Source organism: Ornithodoros turicata, chromosome 2, assembly GCF_037126465.1.
Source record: "Ornithodoros turicata isolate Travis chromosome 2, ASM3712646v1, whole genome shotgun sequence".
Lineage (NCBI taxonomy): Eukaryota > Metazoa > Arthropoda > Arachnida > Ixodida > Argasidae > Ornithodoros > Ornithodoros turicata.
Window position 1 is genome coordinate 15805026 of NC_088202.1, and position 20943 is coordinate 15825968.

At 47.5% G+C, this 20943-nt stretch overlaps 1 protein-coding gene across 2 annotated transcripts in view; it reads right to left on the minus strand.

Moving 5' to 3' along the window:
* Window positions 1–20943, minus strand: part of LOC135385226 (caspase-like) — a 74999-nt gene that overhangs the window by 15964 nt on the left and 38092 nt on the right. For both annotated transcript variants that reach the window (XM_064614422.1, XM_064614423.1), the window contains exons 3-5: window positions 20743–20878; window positions 7558–7739; window positions 2362–2497 (exon numbers count right to left, since the gene is read on the minus strand). In XM_064614422.1, the coding sequence (XP_064470492.1) occupies window positions 2362–2497; window positions 7558–7739; window positions 20743–20878 (454 nt within the window). The remainder of the gene's footprint in view (window positions 1–2361; window positions 2498–7557; window positions 7740–20742; window positions 20879–20943) is intronic.

The following is a 20943-nucleotide window of genomic DNA, read 5'->3' on the forward strand; positions in this document are numbered from 1 at the left end:
CAATCATCCGATCTGGATTTCATACGTGAGAAGTTATCTACGTTACCGTGATCCTGCTTTTCAACTCGTTCCCAGGCGCCAGAGAAAAATGCGCTCTCCCGCTGCTCCTCTACGAAGTATTCTGCACTCAGTCCTGCTGCGTCTCCGACGACTATCGGCTCAACGTTCTCAAGCTCTAGCTCTTCCACCACGCCTAACATGTCCACCTTGTCCACAGTCATCGCGTCAATTACGCTGCCACTGTTATATGCTGTCTGAAAACCATTGTGCACCACCTGACCTTTGAGTCTCAAATTCAACCGCTCCCAGGAAGCTGTCTCTTCCCTCAAACTCTGCAGCTCTACCCGTAATCGATGTATCTCAGCATCTATTTCACCGGCCCTCAACTCTGTGGCCGCATCTACCACCTCTCGCGTCCTAAACATTGCACTGGTTCTCCCGGAGAAAATCGGTCAAAGGTCTCACCCACTCCCGAGATACGGAATCCACACAAAGACTGCAGGCAGGTGAGATCAGCGACGACAGACGTGGACGAAGAATACTGTCCCGCAGACGATCAGACAGAGACGACCACCTAAGCTTCACTGCTGGATTGCTGGACTAAGACCCGGGTCGCCAATTCTGGATGTGCAGGTCCCAGCGAAGACTCTTCTGGCATCCTGTCGACCGAGCCAGTCAAGAATACCGGGCCAGTTTAGTGTGGTGGTCAACGGTTTGTTGTCCGTAGGCTCCCAGTCTTGAGCTCTTTGTTCGTTGGTGCCACGCACCCAGTCTGTCATCCTTGAGGTTCGCGGGCCCTTTTCTTAGCTTGGTCCCCATCGTCGAAACCCTTCATCGTCTTCACTCCTGACCCAACCTCTCTGCGAACCCCTGTCACACCGTAAGGCTGGAGGTACTCCAATAAATCTTCGTCAGTGTACCATTTCGAAACCCCCGTGATCCGACCTAGACGCTGGAAGTGGAGGCGGTAATAAACACTTCAACCTCAATACCCGCAACAGACTTCAACAGTAAGCGGCATTTAGCTGAACCCTCTGAAGTCACGTTGATGATTAGAGTACCATTCCGAGTAATTCTGTGTGACAAGACTTTTTCTTGCGTACCTTTGACGATGTCGCCTGCGATTACGTTAGGATTTACTATCCAGAAAGACTTCGCAGGATCAGTAGTCTTGAAGACAACAGGAATCCCGGTCACACGATTTTTCCTATACGTGACTACTTGGAAAGAGTCCATTTCCTCATCTTCCTCGTCAACGTGGGTTCTCTCTGTTTCAGAGGGAATATTTTCAACATCTGGCAGGCTTCCAGCACACGTCACAGTGTCGCTACTGAGCTCTTCACGGCGACGCTTGTGGGGTTGACACTCGTTAGAAACTTCTGGCAATTGCGAATCGCTCCAAACCAGCCGTGGAGACACCGCATCAAGCGGTTGATGCAAAATGGCGGTGCCATTGCTTAGGTCAACTGCGTCCTGTGACCCGTTCATGGCAGCTTCTGCCCGAAGGCAAAGCCCGTACCGTACCGTACGCAGTGGTTGGGGTCTAATATCTAGGGTCGAATATTCCAGCAGGAATATAACGTAAAATGTGTCTGTAACCAGAGGAAATACCAAATTGATCAGAGCCCAAGGAACAGAGCAACTGTTTGGCAACGAAACTTCGTCGTAGTCCTCCACATAGCATGCAATTGTGTTCTATCACAAAGACATGTTGTCGAGATATTTTTACGTCCGCCGAAATACGATCGCCAACATGATTTGCCTACCGGGTGCCGATTGCTTGCCGATTTGGGTGGACTGATGACGATGTCACAGTTACAGTTTCACCTTTCTAAGGTTCCCGAATGAGGCAGATATCGGCAATGTAATATACTCTGCCCCATGCCTCACACTACCTCACGTTCCCCTGCGCGCACTATAATTATATCAACTATAATAAGTGAACGTTGCGCAGTCCGAAAAAAGAAATTTCGAAAGAACCGGAAAACCTGATACTTTCGGATTCTCCAAGAGGCGGTGACATCACCAGCAGCTATGGCGACTGTATCGTAGCAACGGTGCGCGTCAGCGAAGCAGCCGCGGTGAGTAGTTGGAACGCCACCTTAGAAGAGCAACGTTACCCGACGTGTTCCTAGATTGGTCACTTCATGACGTCACACGTCTGTAAGCTAGAATTATTTTTAAATACTTCCACGTCAGGTACAATATATATGGTAAAATATTATCAACAAACAATATTTTGGGACACGTAGATTGCAATGGTATGAGTTCGGAAGGATTCTGAAGAGACGAGGTTCAGTCCGTAGTGGACACTATCGCCATCCATGCGGGAATTCGCGTGGATATGCGAACAACACTTACCCGCAGGGGTGGCGAAGACGAGGAGGAAGTCTGCGCGCAGATCAATGGTGTAGTCCCAACAAGCGTTGTGCATTTCTTCGTTGTCTTGTTCATCTTCATCCATGTCTTCTTTTGCATTGGGTTCATCCTGGCACAGCTATGCGAAAGATGAAAAAAAACTGGAAAATTATAATGAAAATATGGCTGTTACTCTAATCTGCTCTTTTTGCCAGTATTATCGAAAATTCATTGATTCACGGTTTTACATCGTCATACAACTTTTTGTTACAATTATAATAATTATACTACTTTCAATATAGCGCGACAGAGCAAGGGCGTCGGCATGTTTATTTAAGCTGTCAGCTTTAAGTCTACCAAAGCTTTACGAGAAGAGGCCCTTTCGAATTCAGAAGATAGTCAGTATAGATTCCTTTATGGCACGTTTCGCTGCACCTAATTGAATTGAATAATAACGCAACACACTGTGAATGTCGCACAGCTCGTTGCGCTGGTAGGGGCCACACGACAGGACGGTTTATCGAACCGTTTGAGTGCAAGAGACAAATTTGCTGTCTTGGCTGAGCAGCTTGCGCTACCCCTCGGGCTGGCTGACGTGATGATGCTGTGCTCACATTAATGTTCACATGGTACCCGGCACATTAGCGTTGGCTACTGCCACTCATATGTAAATGACAACACCTTCCACTCCTAAGCACTCTAATCACTGAAGACTGGCCCAGCCCCACGGGCGCCCCTTCTCGCCGTGATGTCATCGTTGGATGAATGTCGGTGTATTCGCACGACCGACATCCTCACGGAGGATTCTAGTGGAAGAAACAACGAAAACACTGCCCGGTTAGGGTTCGGAGCCCGGGATCCCGGGATTTCAGCATATTTTAATGTCCCGAAATCCCGGGACTTGGCAAGGCCAAATCTCGGGATTTCGGGATTATAAATTTCGGCTTTTTTGACAACAAATATTCGGTGGTACGAGTGAAAGGGAAACCAACTTTTTTTTTTTTTTTCAACCGTCCCATTCCCCAAAAAAATATCATTTGCAATGCGAAACCGAACCAACCTTATCGTCCACGACACATTACAACGACGGTAGCTGCTGACTCATGTGAACTACGCAAGCCATAGCGGAGAACAGCCCTCAAGTAGCATAACACTCCCATGAAATCAGAAGGAGTCTTCCAGTCCTACAACAAGAAATATTTCAGAATCTCTCTCTCTCTCTCTCTCTCTGCACAATCTCTCTTTTTGTTCTTTTGATCCTCTCGAATACGTATATTTGAAACGTCAACATATATCTGTCTGAAAGTAAAAAGTGAAAATGGAGACAGCCTTTTCAGAAAACTACAGACTCGGCTGCTGCAGACTAGAACACAACAGTCACTGTGGATGAATAAAAGGCAAGAAGAGACCATTCCATGTATTCACACAAGCGACATTCCCCAGAATACTCCAGCGGATGGTGAGAAATACGTCATTGATTTTAGCGATTGAATTGCTGTACGTCATAAGTATATATATCCTTTCGTGCACTACTAACTGCGGGAAATATCCTGGGGCGCAGCCAGAAGATATTCCGTAGCAGATCACAAGAAGAGACGCATTTCATTGCAAAGTCGACATTCCCGCACGGTGCGAATGCTCAATATAATACGCAAATTTTGCCCCGTGAGCAGTTTTTTTTTTTTTGCGCTCTTTTTTTCCCCACTAAAATGTTCCGTGGGGATGACAGAAGACGCGAACTATATGGCAATTTGTGATAGCATGGTTGTGCAAGTGGATACAGCTCTATACGACATCCTGGGTATAGTTGCGAAAAAATCCCGATCCCGTCCCGGGATCCACATTACGAAATCCCGAAATTGTAAAAACGGCTCGGGATTCCGAACCCTACTGCCCACGGAGCCGAAGTTCCGTGCCCTGTTATGTTGAGCATTGGCACTGTGACGCAATATCCGGAGTAGCGTACTATGCACTTAGCAGACGACACCGTCAGCATCTTTTCCTCTAGTCTGCTACGGAATATCTTGTGGATGTGTGGCAAGATACTCCCCACGGTTAAAAGTGTACGTAAAGACAGACGTTGAGCGCTCACGTGACAGCACCTCTGTAGTATTCTGGCGAATGTCGCTCGTGTGAATAGACGGTTTCCTTATTAACGGAGCCAACGTTCTGCGCGTCTGTTTCCACTTTTGCTTGAAGGAAGCACTAAAGTGTGAAAATTTCTCCTCGCGGAATGAAAGATGTCGTTACCTTGATACTAGTACAAACCAGTACAAATGGCAGGCCCCTCCGTATCTGTCGCGCCTCTTCAGAAAGGGAGAAGAGGGAAAATGCATATTTCGGTAGGTTCGTTCGCGCATGAATGACGAAGGACGCTACGGATGCTCCCCGTTCCTTTTGTACAGTCGTCACGGTAACGGCATCCTTGACTCCACGTGGAGAAGTTTTCGCACTTTAGTGCGCATCCGAAACTTGAAATGCAGGTTAATGTTGACGTAGAGCACCACATCTTAAGTTCAACCGGCGGAACCTGGGACTCAAGTGTCGCAACCCGTTTAAAGGAAGTGTCGCATCCGTCCCGGTCGATTACGAAACTACAGTGCCGTTTCAGTCGTCGTTCATCATCGGCAATACCGCCGAAAATCGGACGCGAAAAAGTGGAGGACTTTCGGCGCAATTGGATGTGATGCATGGCAAGAGCCGAAGACGGATGTTGAGAGTATACCGGAATTCCCTTTCAGGAAATCGGAGAATACGTCACTCGGACAAGTCGAATCGGGGAGCCGGCGGGGGGCCTTTCACGACCGGCGGGCGGGTGGGACGGCGTCTGCAGGCCGCAGAGGGTCTGCGATCGGCTTCTCGAATATCACTTTTGCTAGGTTTGCGTCAGCCATGTTCGTACATTTCCCGTGTTCCCATGCGTTCGTACAGCCAGGAGCACTGTGTAACTGGCACTGATAAATAGAAGTTTGCTTATTTACCTAGGACGTTTCAGTTGGTATATTGTGGTACGAACGCTAAGCAGACGAGCTCGGAGACAATCGCATGCGCTGCGCTCCCGTTCGTGTGCCCGACTGACGTCATCATGGTGTTAGCTGCAGAGAGAGTGTGAATCTCTAGAACTCGTTTACTTAACATGTCAGCTGTTTTCGAAGAGAAACTTGGCCAAGTAGATTGTGCAGCGGTGCCGGACATTACCGTATCGGTCTGTTGCACACGTTTCCGGATGAAATATAAAGGGACGGTCTCGTACTTCTACCCCTCTCATAAAGTGTGCTATTCGATTGCCCTTTTTTGAAATGGAATACTCCGAATTTACCCGACAAAGCACGTCACGGTTATTAAACAAACGAATTAAATTGATAAAGATTGCACAGCATGCCGTGATCTGTGTTGGTAACAATAAGAACGGCTTCGTCGCCCTGCGTGAAGGTCCGTGATTGGATGCAGAAATCGTCCGCTTTTGTGCGCGCTACTGCACTGGCGTGAGCAGACCACTTTCAGAAGCGACTGTGGACATCTTCTTTCAGCTCTCAAGAGAAAGGCGGATATTCTAAGAAGTGGTCTACTTGCTGATTTAGGACGACTGTGTCAATCCTCAACGGACCAGTTAAAAGCCGCAGGCCAACCCCGCCCACAAATATGAAGTCGTCCGTCATTTGCATGCGCGGTGGCATTACAGCAGAGACCAAAAATATATTACCCGCGCGTCAGTTATGCTCTCCATTGCACACTGATCATGTTTCGAAATGAAGTGTCGCTGACGACTTTCATGAAGAAGTGCGTGCTTATTAGAAAACAGCATCAAATACTCGCGGAAAGAAAATGTGGCCACATTCTTGGAAGCTCGACAGTCAATGCACGGGCTATATATCCTCGGCTCGTGGATATATACGTCTCTGTTTGCAGCTCTTATGTTTACTCTGGGCGTCCCCACTTCGAGAACAACAGGGAGCTTATGGGGATGATTTAACCCACGATCCTTCTGCAAGTTGCAATTGCCATGGCAACGGCGGCAACTTGTCGGCAATCGCCCATTCTCTCTTCCCCCTGTCTTCGCTGAGCCAATGGGCGACTTACCCGCAGGTCGGTGTCATGCGTGCGTCAGAGTGAAGTGCAGGTTTCGTCGCCTGTTATTAGGGTAAATTCCTCGAAAGCGACTTCGTTATTTTGAATGAAACTTTGACGGTTGTATGTCTACAGTAATTTTCTTTTTCTTTTTATTCCGACTTAGCCCCACCAAGCGACTGTGACTACGAGCGGTATACAGATTGAGAGCGGACAGCAGGAAGGAGTGGAGAACAGATGGCTTAGTGTGCGTCCTGGGCCGACTTCGGGGGGAACTGTGCGGATATTCGTCTGGAAAGTCTTCGGGAAAACCAGGGAAAACCTCAAAGAGCACAGCTGGTGGCAGTATTATAACCCACCACCTCCCCGTCTTCAGCACGACCACCAACGTGCGGGGAGCCTTAATCTGCTCGGCCATGACGCTGGTCTCTGCAGTGCTCCTAAATATCAGTGATGGCCAGTAGTCAACTACATGTAGTTAAACTACTAGTTAAACTACCTGATTGTAGTTAAAAAGTAGTTATCAACTACTTGCAGAAATGTAGTGGTAACTACTAGTTAAACTACGATTTTGAGTAGTTAACTATAGTAGTTAGGTTACTGCACGCGCCAACTACTTCCGATTTTGTCGCACGCTTTACGGCACCATCGTGCTTCCGACTTTTACCTTGAGCTACTTGTTTGATGAGAACGGAGGTGCAGAGCAATTGAGCCGTGCAAGCGTACTAAATCATCACTTTTATCGCTGCTTGTGATTCATATTTAGGTGTCCGAGAACACTATAGAATGGGATTGGTGTTGATGAACCACGTTAATAAGTAGTTATAGATGTAGTTAAGATACATTGCAGTAGTTAAAGAAGTAGTTTTAACTACCTCCCCTAAAAAGTAGTTGAACTATTAGTTAAACTACTCCATCGCAAAGTAGTTAGTAGTTATGGTTAAACTACTGTAGAAGTAGTTAGTGGCCATCACTGCTAAATATAGTTTTGGCTAAGTTTCGGAACCGCCCCGGCTGCACGAAACCATCCCTGTAAAGTGGCACCCGTCTGAGATTCGCGGACCATTCGCCTACTGTTGGTGTATGGCTCGCACCCTTATAATCCACAATGAATACGGAATTACGTCTTACCTGAAACATACACAGACGGGGTTTGTTCTTGAGCGCTGGGCAATTACTGCTGTTGAACTCATCCAAAATATATTGTAGTTTTATTTTCTCCAAGTCGGACGTTATAATGGATCCTTTCTCTCCGTGGCTCATGAAACACATCGCAAACAGACTGTCTGTCTGTTTTATCGAACGCTTTCCTTCTGCAATAAAATGTCAGATTTGTGATTTCGAAGTATTGCACTTTTCACCAGCCTCATCTCTAACAATTTCTAACCAAGCACCGTAAAAGTTGTAATCTTCGCTATAATCTAATACTCGCCAATATCACAATCCTTATTTGGCAAGACCGGTTTCGAAATACTGCCACCTAGCTGCCGTGAGCAACTGCGGCCGCCATGTTGCGGGGGACGGAGCGCATCAGACACACGAACGCGCCTACGGGCGGCAAGAACGGCGTACGCGATTTATGCTCGCCGCATGATATACGTGCCTCTTTTTTCTTTTCCTTTTCGTCATGTCTGTGGAAATGTTCCTCGTGGCTGGATGGGTGACCGATCTATCCAAGTTGCCAAAACTTTCGGAAGAAAGCATGACGTGGTTTGACTTGTCACAGCGAAATTTCAGAAGTTACAACTTTTACATTGAGGAGTTTGTAGTCGCATCTTCAAGTTAAGGAAATTACACAAGGGGAATGAAGATAGTATTTGGCTCGCAGCCTGCGTGTTCACATTTCGGAGAATTCAGATTTTGTGTTCGGGTTATTCACCTGGGTCAGATTTCGACTGGAGCATATTTGGGGGGCTTTACACTAACAACAGTCAGTTAATTCGTTCATTCGTTCGTTCGTTCGTTTTTCCTTACAAACAAACAAACAAACAAAGAAACATTATTATATGCAGGCAAGGTGTGTACTTCTTCAAGGCATCGTGCTACGAAAGTAAGAAATGACCCCTACGTGTCGCTGATCTGTTTGGATCAGATGCAACTGTTCGTGATGGCGTGCGTGCCTTTGGTCTGCTGTGGCATAGTTGCTTCACAGAAGCTCATCGTTACTACAGGGCAGCAACTACTTTTTTGTAGTTTAACTACAACTACCTCTTGAAATTGTGGTTTAAGTACTAGTGTAACTACATCATAGCACCAATAGTTAAAACTACTTTGTAACTACTGCCGACGCTGTGTAAATACAGTTTTAACTACCTCGGCGTTTTGTGCGCGTTGCTATACAGGGTGTCCACTGTCCAGCCTAAAGTACACCGACCGTTTAAACAGGACGATGCGCTCTACATGAAGCAGAACAGTTGGAGTATTCGAAGTCCTGTGTTTTAATCGCTTTTTTTCCCCTTAATTATTCAGGCATTTATATTGCCTCGTATGATTACGTTTTTTACGTATGATTACGTTTTCAAGCTTTTTTTAGTGACGACCCGAAGTGTAAATTAAAAATTTGTATAGCGTGCCGAGAAACAGCAAGTGCAACCCTTTCCGCGAGTACGGCTCACGTAGACATCTGCTCCAGATAAAAGAGGCTCCATCGTTTCTCCAGTTAACCGTGCTGTCGTTTTTTTAGACCGGCATGTGACGCGCAAAGCAGAAAATTTTATTTCGTCCATCCTAAACAATCTTGGGGAGAGCTCCGAGGCAGGTTGGAGAAGATGTCATAAAATGCGAAGTAGTTGTAGCCCCCAGTAACCTAACTGCTGTAGTTATCTACAGAAAAATGTTGTTTAACTACTAGTTATAATTACATTCCCAGAGATAGCTTCTAACAACCTTGTAACTCAGTAGTTTAACTAGTTGTTTCACTACATGTAGTTAACTACTTCCCATCATTTTTGAAATGGGTCTACTTCAACTCCCCGTATGCGGTGGAGGGAGGCGAAAGTGAGCCACTTTCTTCGTATTTTGGAGAGGGGCCCCTTGATAACGCGGTCCACTCCCGGGTGGGCCGTGTCTTTGAATGGGTGGCCGATAAAAAGGTCGTCGGGGCAGTATCGCTTGCGGTGCTGTCCCGGAGAGATTTTTATTAAATCTACCAATGATTTTCATGAAGTGAAAAGAGACCTGACCTGCTGAACGGAATTAACACTCTTTTAATACGCATTTCCATATTTTGCAAATATCTTATTGACTACTTGTCCAATAGAACAGAGGACGTCGATGTCGGTGGAGACATAAGCTCCAGGCGACCATACCAGCGTGGAGTCTCTCAAAGCAGAGTACCTGCTCTCTGCAAAACTATTCAATTTAATCATGACTGGAAGTGGCCTATTCGGGATTCGTTACGCCTGATAATCGACGCAGGCCTGCCTCCGTCTAAGCGTGTATGATTGGAACTCCTGAGCTCTAGCGCCTTTTCAGCGTTCCACGTACGTGCCAACCATGTTGGAAAGGGCTTCCTGTGGCTCGGCTTCAATGGCATCCGTATCCCAACATGCAAATCGTGTAGGTACCTCGGACTTATGATCAGCAGTGCCATGCGTTGATGGAAGCAAGTCACCGATATTGTCTCTCGAAGAACGAAAACCCAGAAGCTTCGGAAGAAAATCGCGGGTAAGGCATGGAACTGCAACTCCCGCCTCATGCTAAGGCTTCACCGAGCCCTCATTCCATCGAAAATCCTCTACGTTCCGCCACATATTCACCTGCAGCAGTTCTTATAGCGACTTCACCAGGCAGGTAGTAGACTAGCACTTGGTATTCCCTGCTACGCCAACGTCCCCCAAATATACCTCCGGGTAGCATTTTTGCGCTCTGGCTCTGGCTATTCATAACGATACTGATGAGAGGTCTACTGCAAATGAATTTTGTAAACTGTTTACTGTGCCATCTCTATCATTTACGACAACTGCATATCATGTATCTGTGGGAGTACTGTGTTGATCGACGACGCGCGGTGTGCGGCCTTGGATGCTGATTTCAGCCTAGCAGAACTTGATACCGCTTCAAGTTCAAGGAAATGCAAATCGTCGCCAGGTCCCGACGGCGTTACCTACAAACATATAGGTAGCGTACACATCAATGCTCAGAAGACTTTATTAAGTCCAATCAATAAGAGCTGGAATGAACTTCCTGCGACATGGAAAATCTCCAGAGTGGTGCCCTTGCTGAAACCGGGGAAATCTCCGAGGGATATGGCATCCTTCAGGCCAATTAGCTTGTCGAGCTACGTGTGGAAGGTAATGGAAAAGATGGTGCTAAGTCAAGTGGAATGGGTTATCGAGACACAAAAGCTGCTTCCAGAATGCATGTCTGGCTTCCATTAAGGCAGGTGCACTATGGGCGGCGTATTAGACTTGGTGACCTTAGTAGAACGTGAACGCGCGCAAGGTCGCACCACAGCGGCAGCATTTTTAAACATCAAAAGGGCGTACGACACGGTCAGTTACAGCCACGTCCTACATGATCTGTATAGCCTACGAATACAAGGTCGGTCTCTACGGTGGATCGCAGACAACCTTGAAGGGAGGTCAGTGTATGTGCAGACTGAAGACGGGAATAGTGACAGTCATGGCCTCTCAAGCGGGGTGCCACAGGGCAACGTGTTGAGCCCTCGCTGTTCAACGTGGTCATGGCGAAACTACCGCAACGGTTGCCGAAGAACGTGTACATTGGTATGTACGCCGACGACATGTGTATATGGTGCTCTGGCGTGCAGATGCCCGCATTGCGGCAGCGCCTTTAAAATGCGTTAGATTGTACGGTCTCCCCTTTAACGGAGAGGGGCATGGACATATCAATCGAGAAAACAGTATTTCTTCCCTTCAGTCGAAAAAAATGAAGACTTTTCAACTGAAGCTTGACGGCCAGCCAATAAGGAGAGTGTCTCATCACCGGTTCTTGGGAATAGTCATCGACTCGCAGCTCTCGTGGGCTGCGCACATTAAACATCTCAAGGAAAGAACTGACGCACGTATCAACACTCCTACGGCGCATCAGTGGCTCCCGCTGGGGAATGTCGACAGCGTCTCTTCTCGTCATACATAAAGCACTCATTCGGTAGATGATGGCCTACCATTTGCCCGTACTGCATGGAATAAGCGACACGTCGGAGAGGACGCTGCAAAGCGTATTATGGAAAAGCTTAAAAGTGTGCCTCGGTGTACCTTGTGCAACTTCAAATGTCCTAACTACAGTGGAAGCCAGAGAACTTCCATTAGATGTACTGAGGACGCAGGAAACAGTGAGGCACTACGTTCGTCTATGCACGCGGCATCACAAACACCCCCTGGCAAGGAAGGGGGCACGTCGAAATTCGCAATTCATCAACGTGATCGCTTCATATCGCAGTGCTTTACCAAAAGCACAGTTGACATTAACGCCGGTCGATCCTCCGTGGACACTGGAACTTCCTCGTATCGCGCTGACTGTTACTGGTGTATATCACCAAAAGGCTTCACTACCATCTCCAGTACTGAAACAGTACTGTCTGTCTCTGATGGAGAGCCATCGTGCTAGGACCGCAATTTTCACGGACGGGTCGACGCCATCGTCTGGGTCTTCATCAGCGTCTGTTGTATCACAGCATAGTAGAGAAGGAATGGCAAGGCTTTCCCACAGAACATCGTCGACAACAGCGGAATTGGTAGCTATGCAGCTGGCAATGTAGTATGTGGCCGCACTCCAGGTTCCCGCGCAATGGGTCATATATTGCGATTCAAAGGCCGGCATCCAAGCCATAACATCATTCTTGGAAAGTGGCTGTATGGCGCCAATAGTACGGGACATTCTCATCGCATACAAGAAAGCAGTAGATACTGGCCACGACATACTGCTTCAGTGGATTCCTGGACATGTTGGCATACGGGGTAATGAAGCTGCAGATGAGATAGCAAATAGAGCGTACCTATTCGTCAACGGAACACACGGTGACATATTCCAGATCAGATGTGAAACACATGTTAAAATTGCTGACAGAAGACATATGCAGAAGGCAATGGTTACAAGTCGACACGCGGTCATCGTTGCTTCATCAGATTGACCCGGAGCTGAAATTCCGTGTTCCGTCCAGCATACCGAGACCTATACAAACACTTTTCCATCGGTTTCGCCTTAACGTTCCGTATGGACAACAGTTGCTCCATAAAGTCGGCAGGGCTTGCTCAGCAAACTGTCCAGTGTGTGCATCTGTGGAAAACACGGAACACGTCGTTATGCACTGCAGAAGATATGCATCCCAAAGAGCAACACTGAAGTCTGCTCTAGCCCGCTTGGACAATAGAACCTTCGATATAGTCAAGGTGCTGGGTGTATGGGAACCCAAGAAGAGAGACGCGGCATTATCAACGCTTCTCAACTTCATAGTGAGCAGTGATATGGAATCTGTATTTTAGGACCTCATTCTAGGCATGTGTCGTTGAGTTCCCTGCTCCTGTAAGTTTCTTGCAATTCAGTTCACTTCTAGGTGACGTAGCTACTGATTTCATTTCTTTTGTGGGAGTAGCAGAATTCGTCAGGTGACGAATTCAATATCTTCCGTTTTTTGTTTTTTTTTCTATAATCAAACTCAAACTCGAACAAATTTTTGCGCTCGTCGGAATGGACATCCCAAAGCATTCATTTTGATACGACGAGAATAAAACAGAAACGCAGAAAAACAGGGAGCGCAACAGCCGGCCAAGAACAGGCGTCTTTCTCTTTATCAATCCACAACAACAACTGCCGGCGTGCGCGTAGGGCTACCCTACCAGACAAGACGGAAGTTCTTGTAATCACGTGATCTCTTCACCTGCTTTCATTCGCGAAAGTGCCTCCCAACTTCCGTAACGTCGCGACGCCAACCGTTCTTTTTTTTTCTTCTTCTTCTTTTTTGTAGGTGTCCTTCGTTGCGTTTAGTAAGCGCTCCTCTTTTGGAGCACTCAGATCGGGGGTATGGCACACCCAGAGCCGCCACATAAAAGCGGAAAGCAACTTTGGAGCGCTACACTGCTCGCTCGCTGACGCCGCTTCCTGTTGTCGGCTCATGCGCTGACCCAGTGCACGGACGGAGGACACTTTGGCTTAGTTTGGACCTATAGTAACGTTGGAAGAGGCGACTACGGTTGTGAAGACTCCTCCTTCTAAAAGTGGATGAAGTGGAAAAGATGGGAATTTGTAACAGACATCATAGGAGCTGTTTACTGTGAAGACGGCCGCATAGCGTGAAGATTCCTGCGTTAAACACCGCATTTCCCACGCCGATACCGGTGTGCAAGTTGTCACTGCCCTGCTGGAAAAAGCAGGCTCGATCTCATTCAGCGCCCGCATCAATTTCAATGAGTTTGAATGAGAATTTATGCATCCAATTCATTTAATGTGAATAAAGCTGGTATTTCTCATCGAAGTAATGAGAGGTGTTGTGGGAAAGCTGACTTTATGTTTGAGCGCTCCAACAGATGTTGTGGTGAAGGAGTCTTCCACGAAAGCAGGAGCTAATTTGTCCAATGAGAACCAGTGACTTTCAATGAGAACTGGGGCACCCAATTCATTTCATGTGAATAACGCAGGTATTTCTCATTGAAGTAATGAGAAGTGTTGAGGGAAAGCTAGCTTAATGTTTCAGCGCTCTAACAGGTGTTGTGGTGAAGAAGATTCACAGGAAATCACGAACCAAATCAAGTAATTGGTCCATTGGGTGCCAATGAGAAACAATGATTTCGAATTGAACAAATCTAACCAACTTATCGTGCAGTGAAGAGCCCCTTCACAGAAGAAGAACGAATTGCGTAATTGGTTTACCATCGAACCATGATGATCATTGCCTCGGTGGAATTCATGTGAGCAAACATGTTGTGCGGGTAAGACAGCTCCGTGCATAAATGAAAAAAGCAAAATGATGAAAGACACATTCGAGGGATAGAGGAAGTTGGTGAGCATTGAATACAGTTAACTCAATCATTCTAATTTAAAATATCCCTATTCAAAACGAGTTTGAATTCCTACACACTACAATGGGCACAAACTACGCAACTGACGAGTTTTAATATGCTTAAGTTTAAATCTATATATTTTTTGCAATGCACGAGAGTGAAAGAGAATATTCTGATCCCCAGGAGGGCATGGATATAGCAATACGCAAGAGTGCCTCAGGTGCTGCTCAATGCACCCATGCACCCATGCATAATTTTGCACATTGTGTTTGCAATGGTGAGCAGATTTATGTAAGCAAGATATAGCACAACATATATAAATAATGTACACTTCTACGTGACAGCTGCAAGTATACTCAAATCAAGAAAATCTCAAAAACAGGGTACATGACAGGGTATAAGGAAGATTCATGTTTATATCTTACGTTATCTCAGAAAAAAAAACTGCTAGAAAAGACGTCAGTGGTTATCTGAAGATTGTCACACTGCTGATACAATTAAAAACTTGAATGATACATGAAATGAAATAAATTTTACCAAGACAGGAAAAACAACTTTTCACAACGGTACTCATCACTCATATTCAACCTTGTTTGGCAACTTGGTTACCACAAACTCCTCATTTAGTGCCATGCACATACATCTACATGCGAACAGTTCAGGTGAATATACTCTTATTCACTGCGAAACATATCATACTGTTACGTGTGTTCCGAACACTGTTGCATTCCAAAAGTATCAGTGAACGTATCGTTTCCTGACCCTTTTGTTGAACGCTCATGCGAAGCATTTCCGCTTATGACCCGCCGTTCAGACAAACTATCTTGTTGTTTGTCCTCCGACATTTAATATAATCTGTAGTAGAATTGTACATGACCCCCTTGGCTATCAATCGCTCGTAAGCGGTGGATGATGAAGGCAATGCTGCCGTTGCATTTTTGAATATGTGAACGGTCTCTTTCTCTACACCTTTCCCAAGTGCCCGTGCAGACCTAACTTTCAAAGCATGTTGCTGCAAATAGTTCTGAAACAGTTGCTCAGCATAATCAAAGGCAAATGTTTGTACTTTGTAGCGGCCAATGAAATAGGGCACCGAGAGGTCCAAAATTGAAAACAATTGTTTTGCAATGTGAGTCAAACAATGAAAATTGAAGGACATTGGCGACTTGCCATAGAGAAGCCCCATTTTATACGGAAACTTAAAGGGGCTATCGCATCCGTCCAGGTCGATTCCGAAACTGTAGTGCTTTTTTACTCCGCGTTCATCACTGATAATACCGCCGAAAACCCGACGCGAATTGGCAGCGTTGTTCCTGTGTAGCTTCATATAAAACTTTAAAACTTGGCAAGAGCAGACGACGCATTCCTGGATTCTCTCTCTGGAAACGTCACACGGACGAGGCCAATCAGTGCGCGCCCTTTGACATGGAGAATACCAATCAGGGAGCAGCCGGAGGGACCTTGGTAGCCTTGGCAACCGACCGACAGGCGGGCGGGCGAGGCGGAATGTTAGGGGACGGCGTCTTCTCTGTTACCGGCTCACGGAATGTTGTTTCTGGTTTACGTTCAACGTGTTCGTACAGCCAGGAGCGTAACGCCGTGTTTCATGTAACATGGTTACGTCTGCACTCACACTGGTAAGCGAAAGTCAGCGTATTTACCGGATGCCGACCGCGCGAATCGCGAGCAAAATCGCTCCATGCGGGTCGGGCTTAATAGATAAAACGCACTGTCGGGGAACCGCGGCCGTTTTCTGACACTCCAACAGGAGAGCACAAGCTGGGCTCTTGGTCGGCTGACCGTCCTACACCGTGACCGCATCGCCCTAACACACTTTCTTTGAAACAGCCAGTCCGTTTGCAACATCGTGACGCGAGCCAGGACGGGGTACATCCGCTTCCATCGCTGGACTCAAAAATACGACGGTTTCCAGTTCACTCCAAGTCATGTTGTTGTTGTTTTTAATTATGTGTTAGCGCCGCGAAGCAACTGTGGCTATGAGCGGCGTATAGACGTGGACAGAGGAAGATAGTGTTACAAGTTGTAACAATTGGTGTCAGACGTGGGATTAGAAGTCAGAAGCGCCCAGCGATTTAATTCCGCAATGCCTCCACGTCGACGTAGGCAGCCTCCTCCTGACGTTGCTCCAGCGGAGTGTTCGTCCGGTGACTCGGGATTCGTCACGCTGGATCAATTACGGACTCTACTTCAGGAGAACACGCGCAGCCTGATAGAGCGAATGCGGACGGAGTTCTCTGACACGGCACGTCAGCCTGAAGAGCCTGCCCGTGATGAGATTCATCTACCGCCGCCGTGGCCTTGTGGTAGAGCGCCCGCCCGGCGAGCGGGAGGAAGTTGGTTCGAAACCCACCGCCGGACACCCACCGGTAAAATGGGTACAGACTCTCGCCCTACTTGGCGCTCGGTTCTTCAGGGATGACGTCTGGGGGAAGCCTCGTAAACCCTACACGCCTAGTTTCGAACGAAAATGAACTCAACTCGAGAAAAAGCACTGTGGATTGACCTCTGTGGTTGTACAACATGAGTTACAATACGTACTCGTCGTCGGTATCGTGTCGAAATGACCGAATCACAAGCGCAAATCCCACTTCTGACACCAATTGTTACAAGCTCGCAGGGAGGGTTCGAAGTCCGTTCTGGCCAAACCCGTCAGACACAATTCTCCTTGCACCAGCGCACGTGTCCATGCCCGGCCCAATAGCCTCCTCTTTATCCACCGCAACAATAGGACAGCCGGTAGGAGTGGGGGACAGGGGAGTTAGTATGCGTCCTGGGCCGACTTCAAGGGGAACTGTGCCGACATTCGTCTGGAAAGTCTTCGGAAAACCCAGGGAAAACCTCAGACAGCACAGCCGGTGACAGGATTCGAACCCGTGTCACCTCCCAGTCTCGGCGTGGAAAGCGATCACTCTAACCACTATGCCACAGGAGCTGGTACTCCAAGTCATAGCGGCGGCTACGGAGAACCATTATTAGCAACACATAACTCCCGCCCTACGCTGGTCTTCACTCACGGTGCCATTGACCACCGCACGAAAAGTTCCACTTGCGCCAATTACGTTGTAGTACGCAACGTATCCTGGCAGGGAGAATGGCCACGACTTCAGAACTCATTGTAATACTATATGCAGCCGTGCTATCCAGGTCAGGCCACAACACGGCAGCCATCGCCATTGAATCTAGCAGCGCAATTCAAACGGTTATGAACCCTGCGCGTGACAACATCCTCGCAGGCTGCGACAGAACATGCTGCTCAAGTATAATTGTGTGGCGCTGAGATCTGATTGCATGGATTCCCTCGCATGTTCAGATAAGCCGTCCATCTGAGGACCATCCACGAGCCCACTGCTGCTGCAACCTATATTTGCCAGCACGCGATGACAGCGACGAACACATGCTCGTCGAAGAACACCCCCGAGTCTGTGGTAACATGGTAAATTGTCGGTCGCATCTGCCAGTGACAGGGACCCCACGGAAAAATCGAAACGATGTTCCACAGGCTTAAAACCGGGCCAGCGGTCACTAACTCAATGATGCTCAACGTTGATGCCGTGGCTAACGCGAATTCCAGGCAGTGCCATAAGCCTGGGACCGCAAAACAAATCCCAAAAGACTGCTTGCGTGTACGAAGGGGGCGTCACGAATTCAATGCAGATTGCAAGAATGTTACACTGCAGACCATCGTACACCCCAGCGGCTCGTTTAACGCAAGACGCATTAGGGTTCAGAATTTAAGGCGCGTTCCTTGCGTAACGAGATTGCCTTGCAGGCTTCCATAATGACTTAGGTACGAACTCCAACAACCGCCGGTCCTAGTTACTTCACACCCTCATCTCTTTTTTCATCATCACTTCATCAACATATTCAGCTATAGTCGTGATGGCGCCCAAAGCTGCCTACGTCAACGACGTCAACCAGCCTCCAGCATCACCATCGTCACCACAAGCGCACATTTAGCGAGCGTTCGCAACATTTTCGAGCGTTGAACGTCGATTACACGCTCATTCCAACATCAATTCGTCATCCACTGATTCTCGAGCCCCCGGATGTAAGCTTGAACGTTGACGTCGAGTTCGCAAGGGACGAGTTGGCTTCACGGGAACATGGCAGCATCGGCGACCTCGGTGTCGTGACTCACTCTCAATCTTGCTGCACTGTGGCCCTGGTATTGCTACATTGTACAAAACATACTATGCCCTATTTGGTAAACGCTTTTCCATCGGAATTCGCGAATTATTAAGACCCTCAACTTAACCACTTATGCAGGACGTTGGTTTTGTTGTGCTGAAATTTGCTTTCTTCTATACATTTCATCTCGTCATTCAACTGCAATTAACTCCAACCGCTTATTATGTGTTTCCAGGGCCACTGTCACAACAGTAGATGCCAGCAGCGAAGGCCTTTTATTTTTAAGTAACGTTCGGCGAAAAGTTACTATACTGCCCAACGAAGATAAGGAATGAGGAATGTCGAGCGCGAGCGCAAGGACCTGTCAACCAGCATCTTCATTCCATGCGCTTAAAGGGACTGTCGCATCAATCTCGGTCGATTCCGAAACTTCAGTACCACGATAATCCTCGGCGACCTCTGACAATAGCAGCGAAAGCCCCAAGTGAATAGGTTGCGTATATGTTGAGCAATCTGGTGAAATACATCGCAAGAGCAGACGACGGATTCCGGAAGTCCCTCACAACAAAAGCCCCGAAAACGTCACACGTACTTGCAGCACCAATGAGGGCATGTCTTCCCGCACAGCTGATCGACGGGCGTCGGAAAGGCGAGCACGTCGGCTAGAGGCGGTTATGTTGGGATCGTCGGAAACTGAAGGTGACGCCGCTTCGCTTGCAAGCTAATCGAGAAGTACAGCACTAATGAAATTGTGCTAGATGGTGGCCCTTACTTCATAGACCCTCTACCACACTATCCAGTCGCAAGTGAAGGTGCAGGCAGTGCGAACGAACAGTTCGATGATACTTTCGTGTACGTTCCACATCTGATCGCTCATGATCGTGCACAGCCAACAAAGCGTTTTTCCCGTTGTCCACTTGAATGTCAAAGATGCCTCTGTGCCCCCGGTGGAACCTATCGAGCACTTATGCCGTAATTCTTTTAGTTAGATGTGAGGCTGTCAGCTGTATTTGACGTGTACCTGCGGTCGGAGCTCCTACCTTTTGTTGCGATGACCGCAGCGTGCATCCTCTTGAGCCACTTGACAACAATTAGGTGACGAAAAACGTCTCATACGTACGTTTACCTTTGATGCCACCCGAACACGCCACTTTCATTTGGTGCACAACGCGCTGCACTGACATGGATTTGTGATACATGACTTACGTACGTCTCTCTGTCAAGTAAATCGCCACTTTATTTTATTTATTCTTGTTTCACACAGGCGCGCATAACAACCGCTCACCTGCATGTCGGTGGTTACCATTCGCCCTTGGAACAATTTGGACACAGTCGGGCTTTAGCCGCTTTCGTTTTGCAGCTAGCTCCATACGCATTTGCAGTAAATCCGCTTCACGGAAAAATTCCACACACGCTTCGTCGGCAAAGTACGAGGTACAGAGGTGCCGAACGCGCAATCCTTCTACCTCGACAGGATTCCTGACGGGGATTGCTGCTTCCCGTTTTCGTTGGCGTCCCTGTCCTTGCGTCCGTGAAATGTCAATTCTGGGCTCGCCCCAGAATTTTTTTGCAGCCAGGAACACAACGCTGGGTGACCAACACTCCACAACACGTCGTAATTTCACTATTGAGCGGAGCTCACAGCAATGTCAAACAAGTAGGTTACTTCACACACGAAGCCATGCACGAAGCAGACGATATCTCGGAGAGAAAATGAGCGAGCGCTGCGCCGCCCTTGCATTGGTGGAATTATCTCCTGCGTCACGACGACATAATCATCGTGACGCAGGAGATAATTACACGTCATCGTTCGTTTTCTCAGAGGTTGCGTGATCGAAAAAACTCGTTTATGTAATACTCAAGCATTAACAAGCTGAAAAAATTTGCGAAATGCAATGTCCCATAGTGCCATGCAGTCTCTAACTGTTTCCGACCCATGTCTCCGCATGCGATAGTCCTTTTAATTCGTATTTTCCAGAGTCCTTGCTATAAATCATTCCACGTTCTTATATTCTATTCGTGTTGTCATGTAAAAGCTTTTTCTTTTGTTTTCTTTCTTTTTTTTATACAGGCAACCGAGCTTTCCAGGCACGCCTAGGTATTGCAGATGACATGTAAGTACACTTATGCGCAGCGCATAATATACTGGACAAAATATTACTTCTAAACCTCGCTGCCACCTACGGAGCATTTCAAGAGAGCATACTTTCCATTTCTTCAAGCAGACTTGTTTTTGTGACGTCGCCATAAGCCAGTGTCGTATCGAGTCCGAGCAGCTCAAACTGACGTTTCATGACGTGGCCATCTGTGCTCCCTCGTGCGGTCAGTCTTCCATGAAATTCCTGCGGAATGAGCGCGTGTATTGTAATCAACTACAGGAACGGACATGAATAAATGTGTGAGAGAG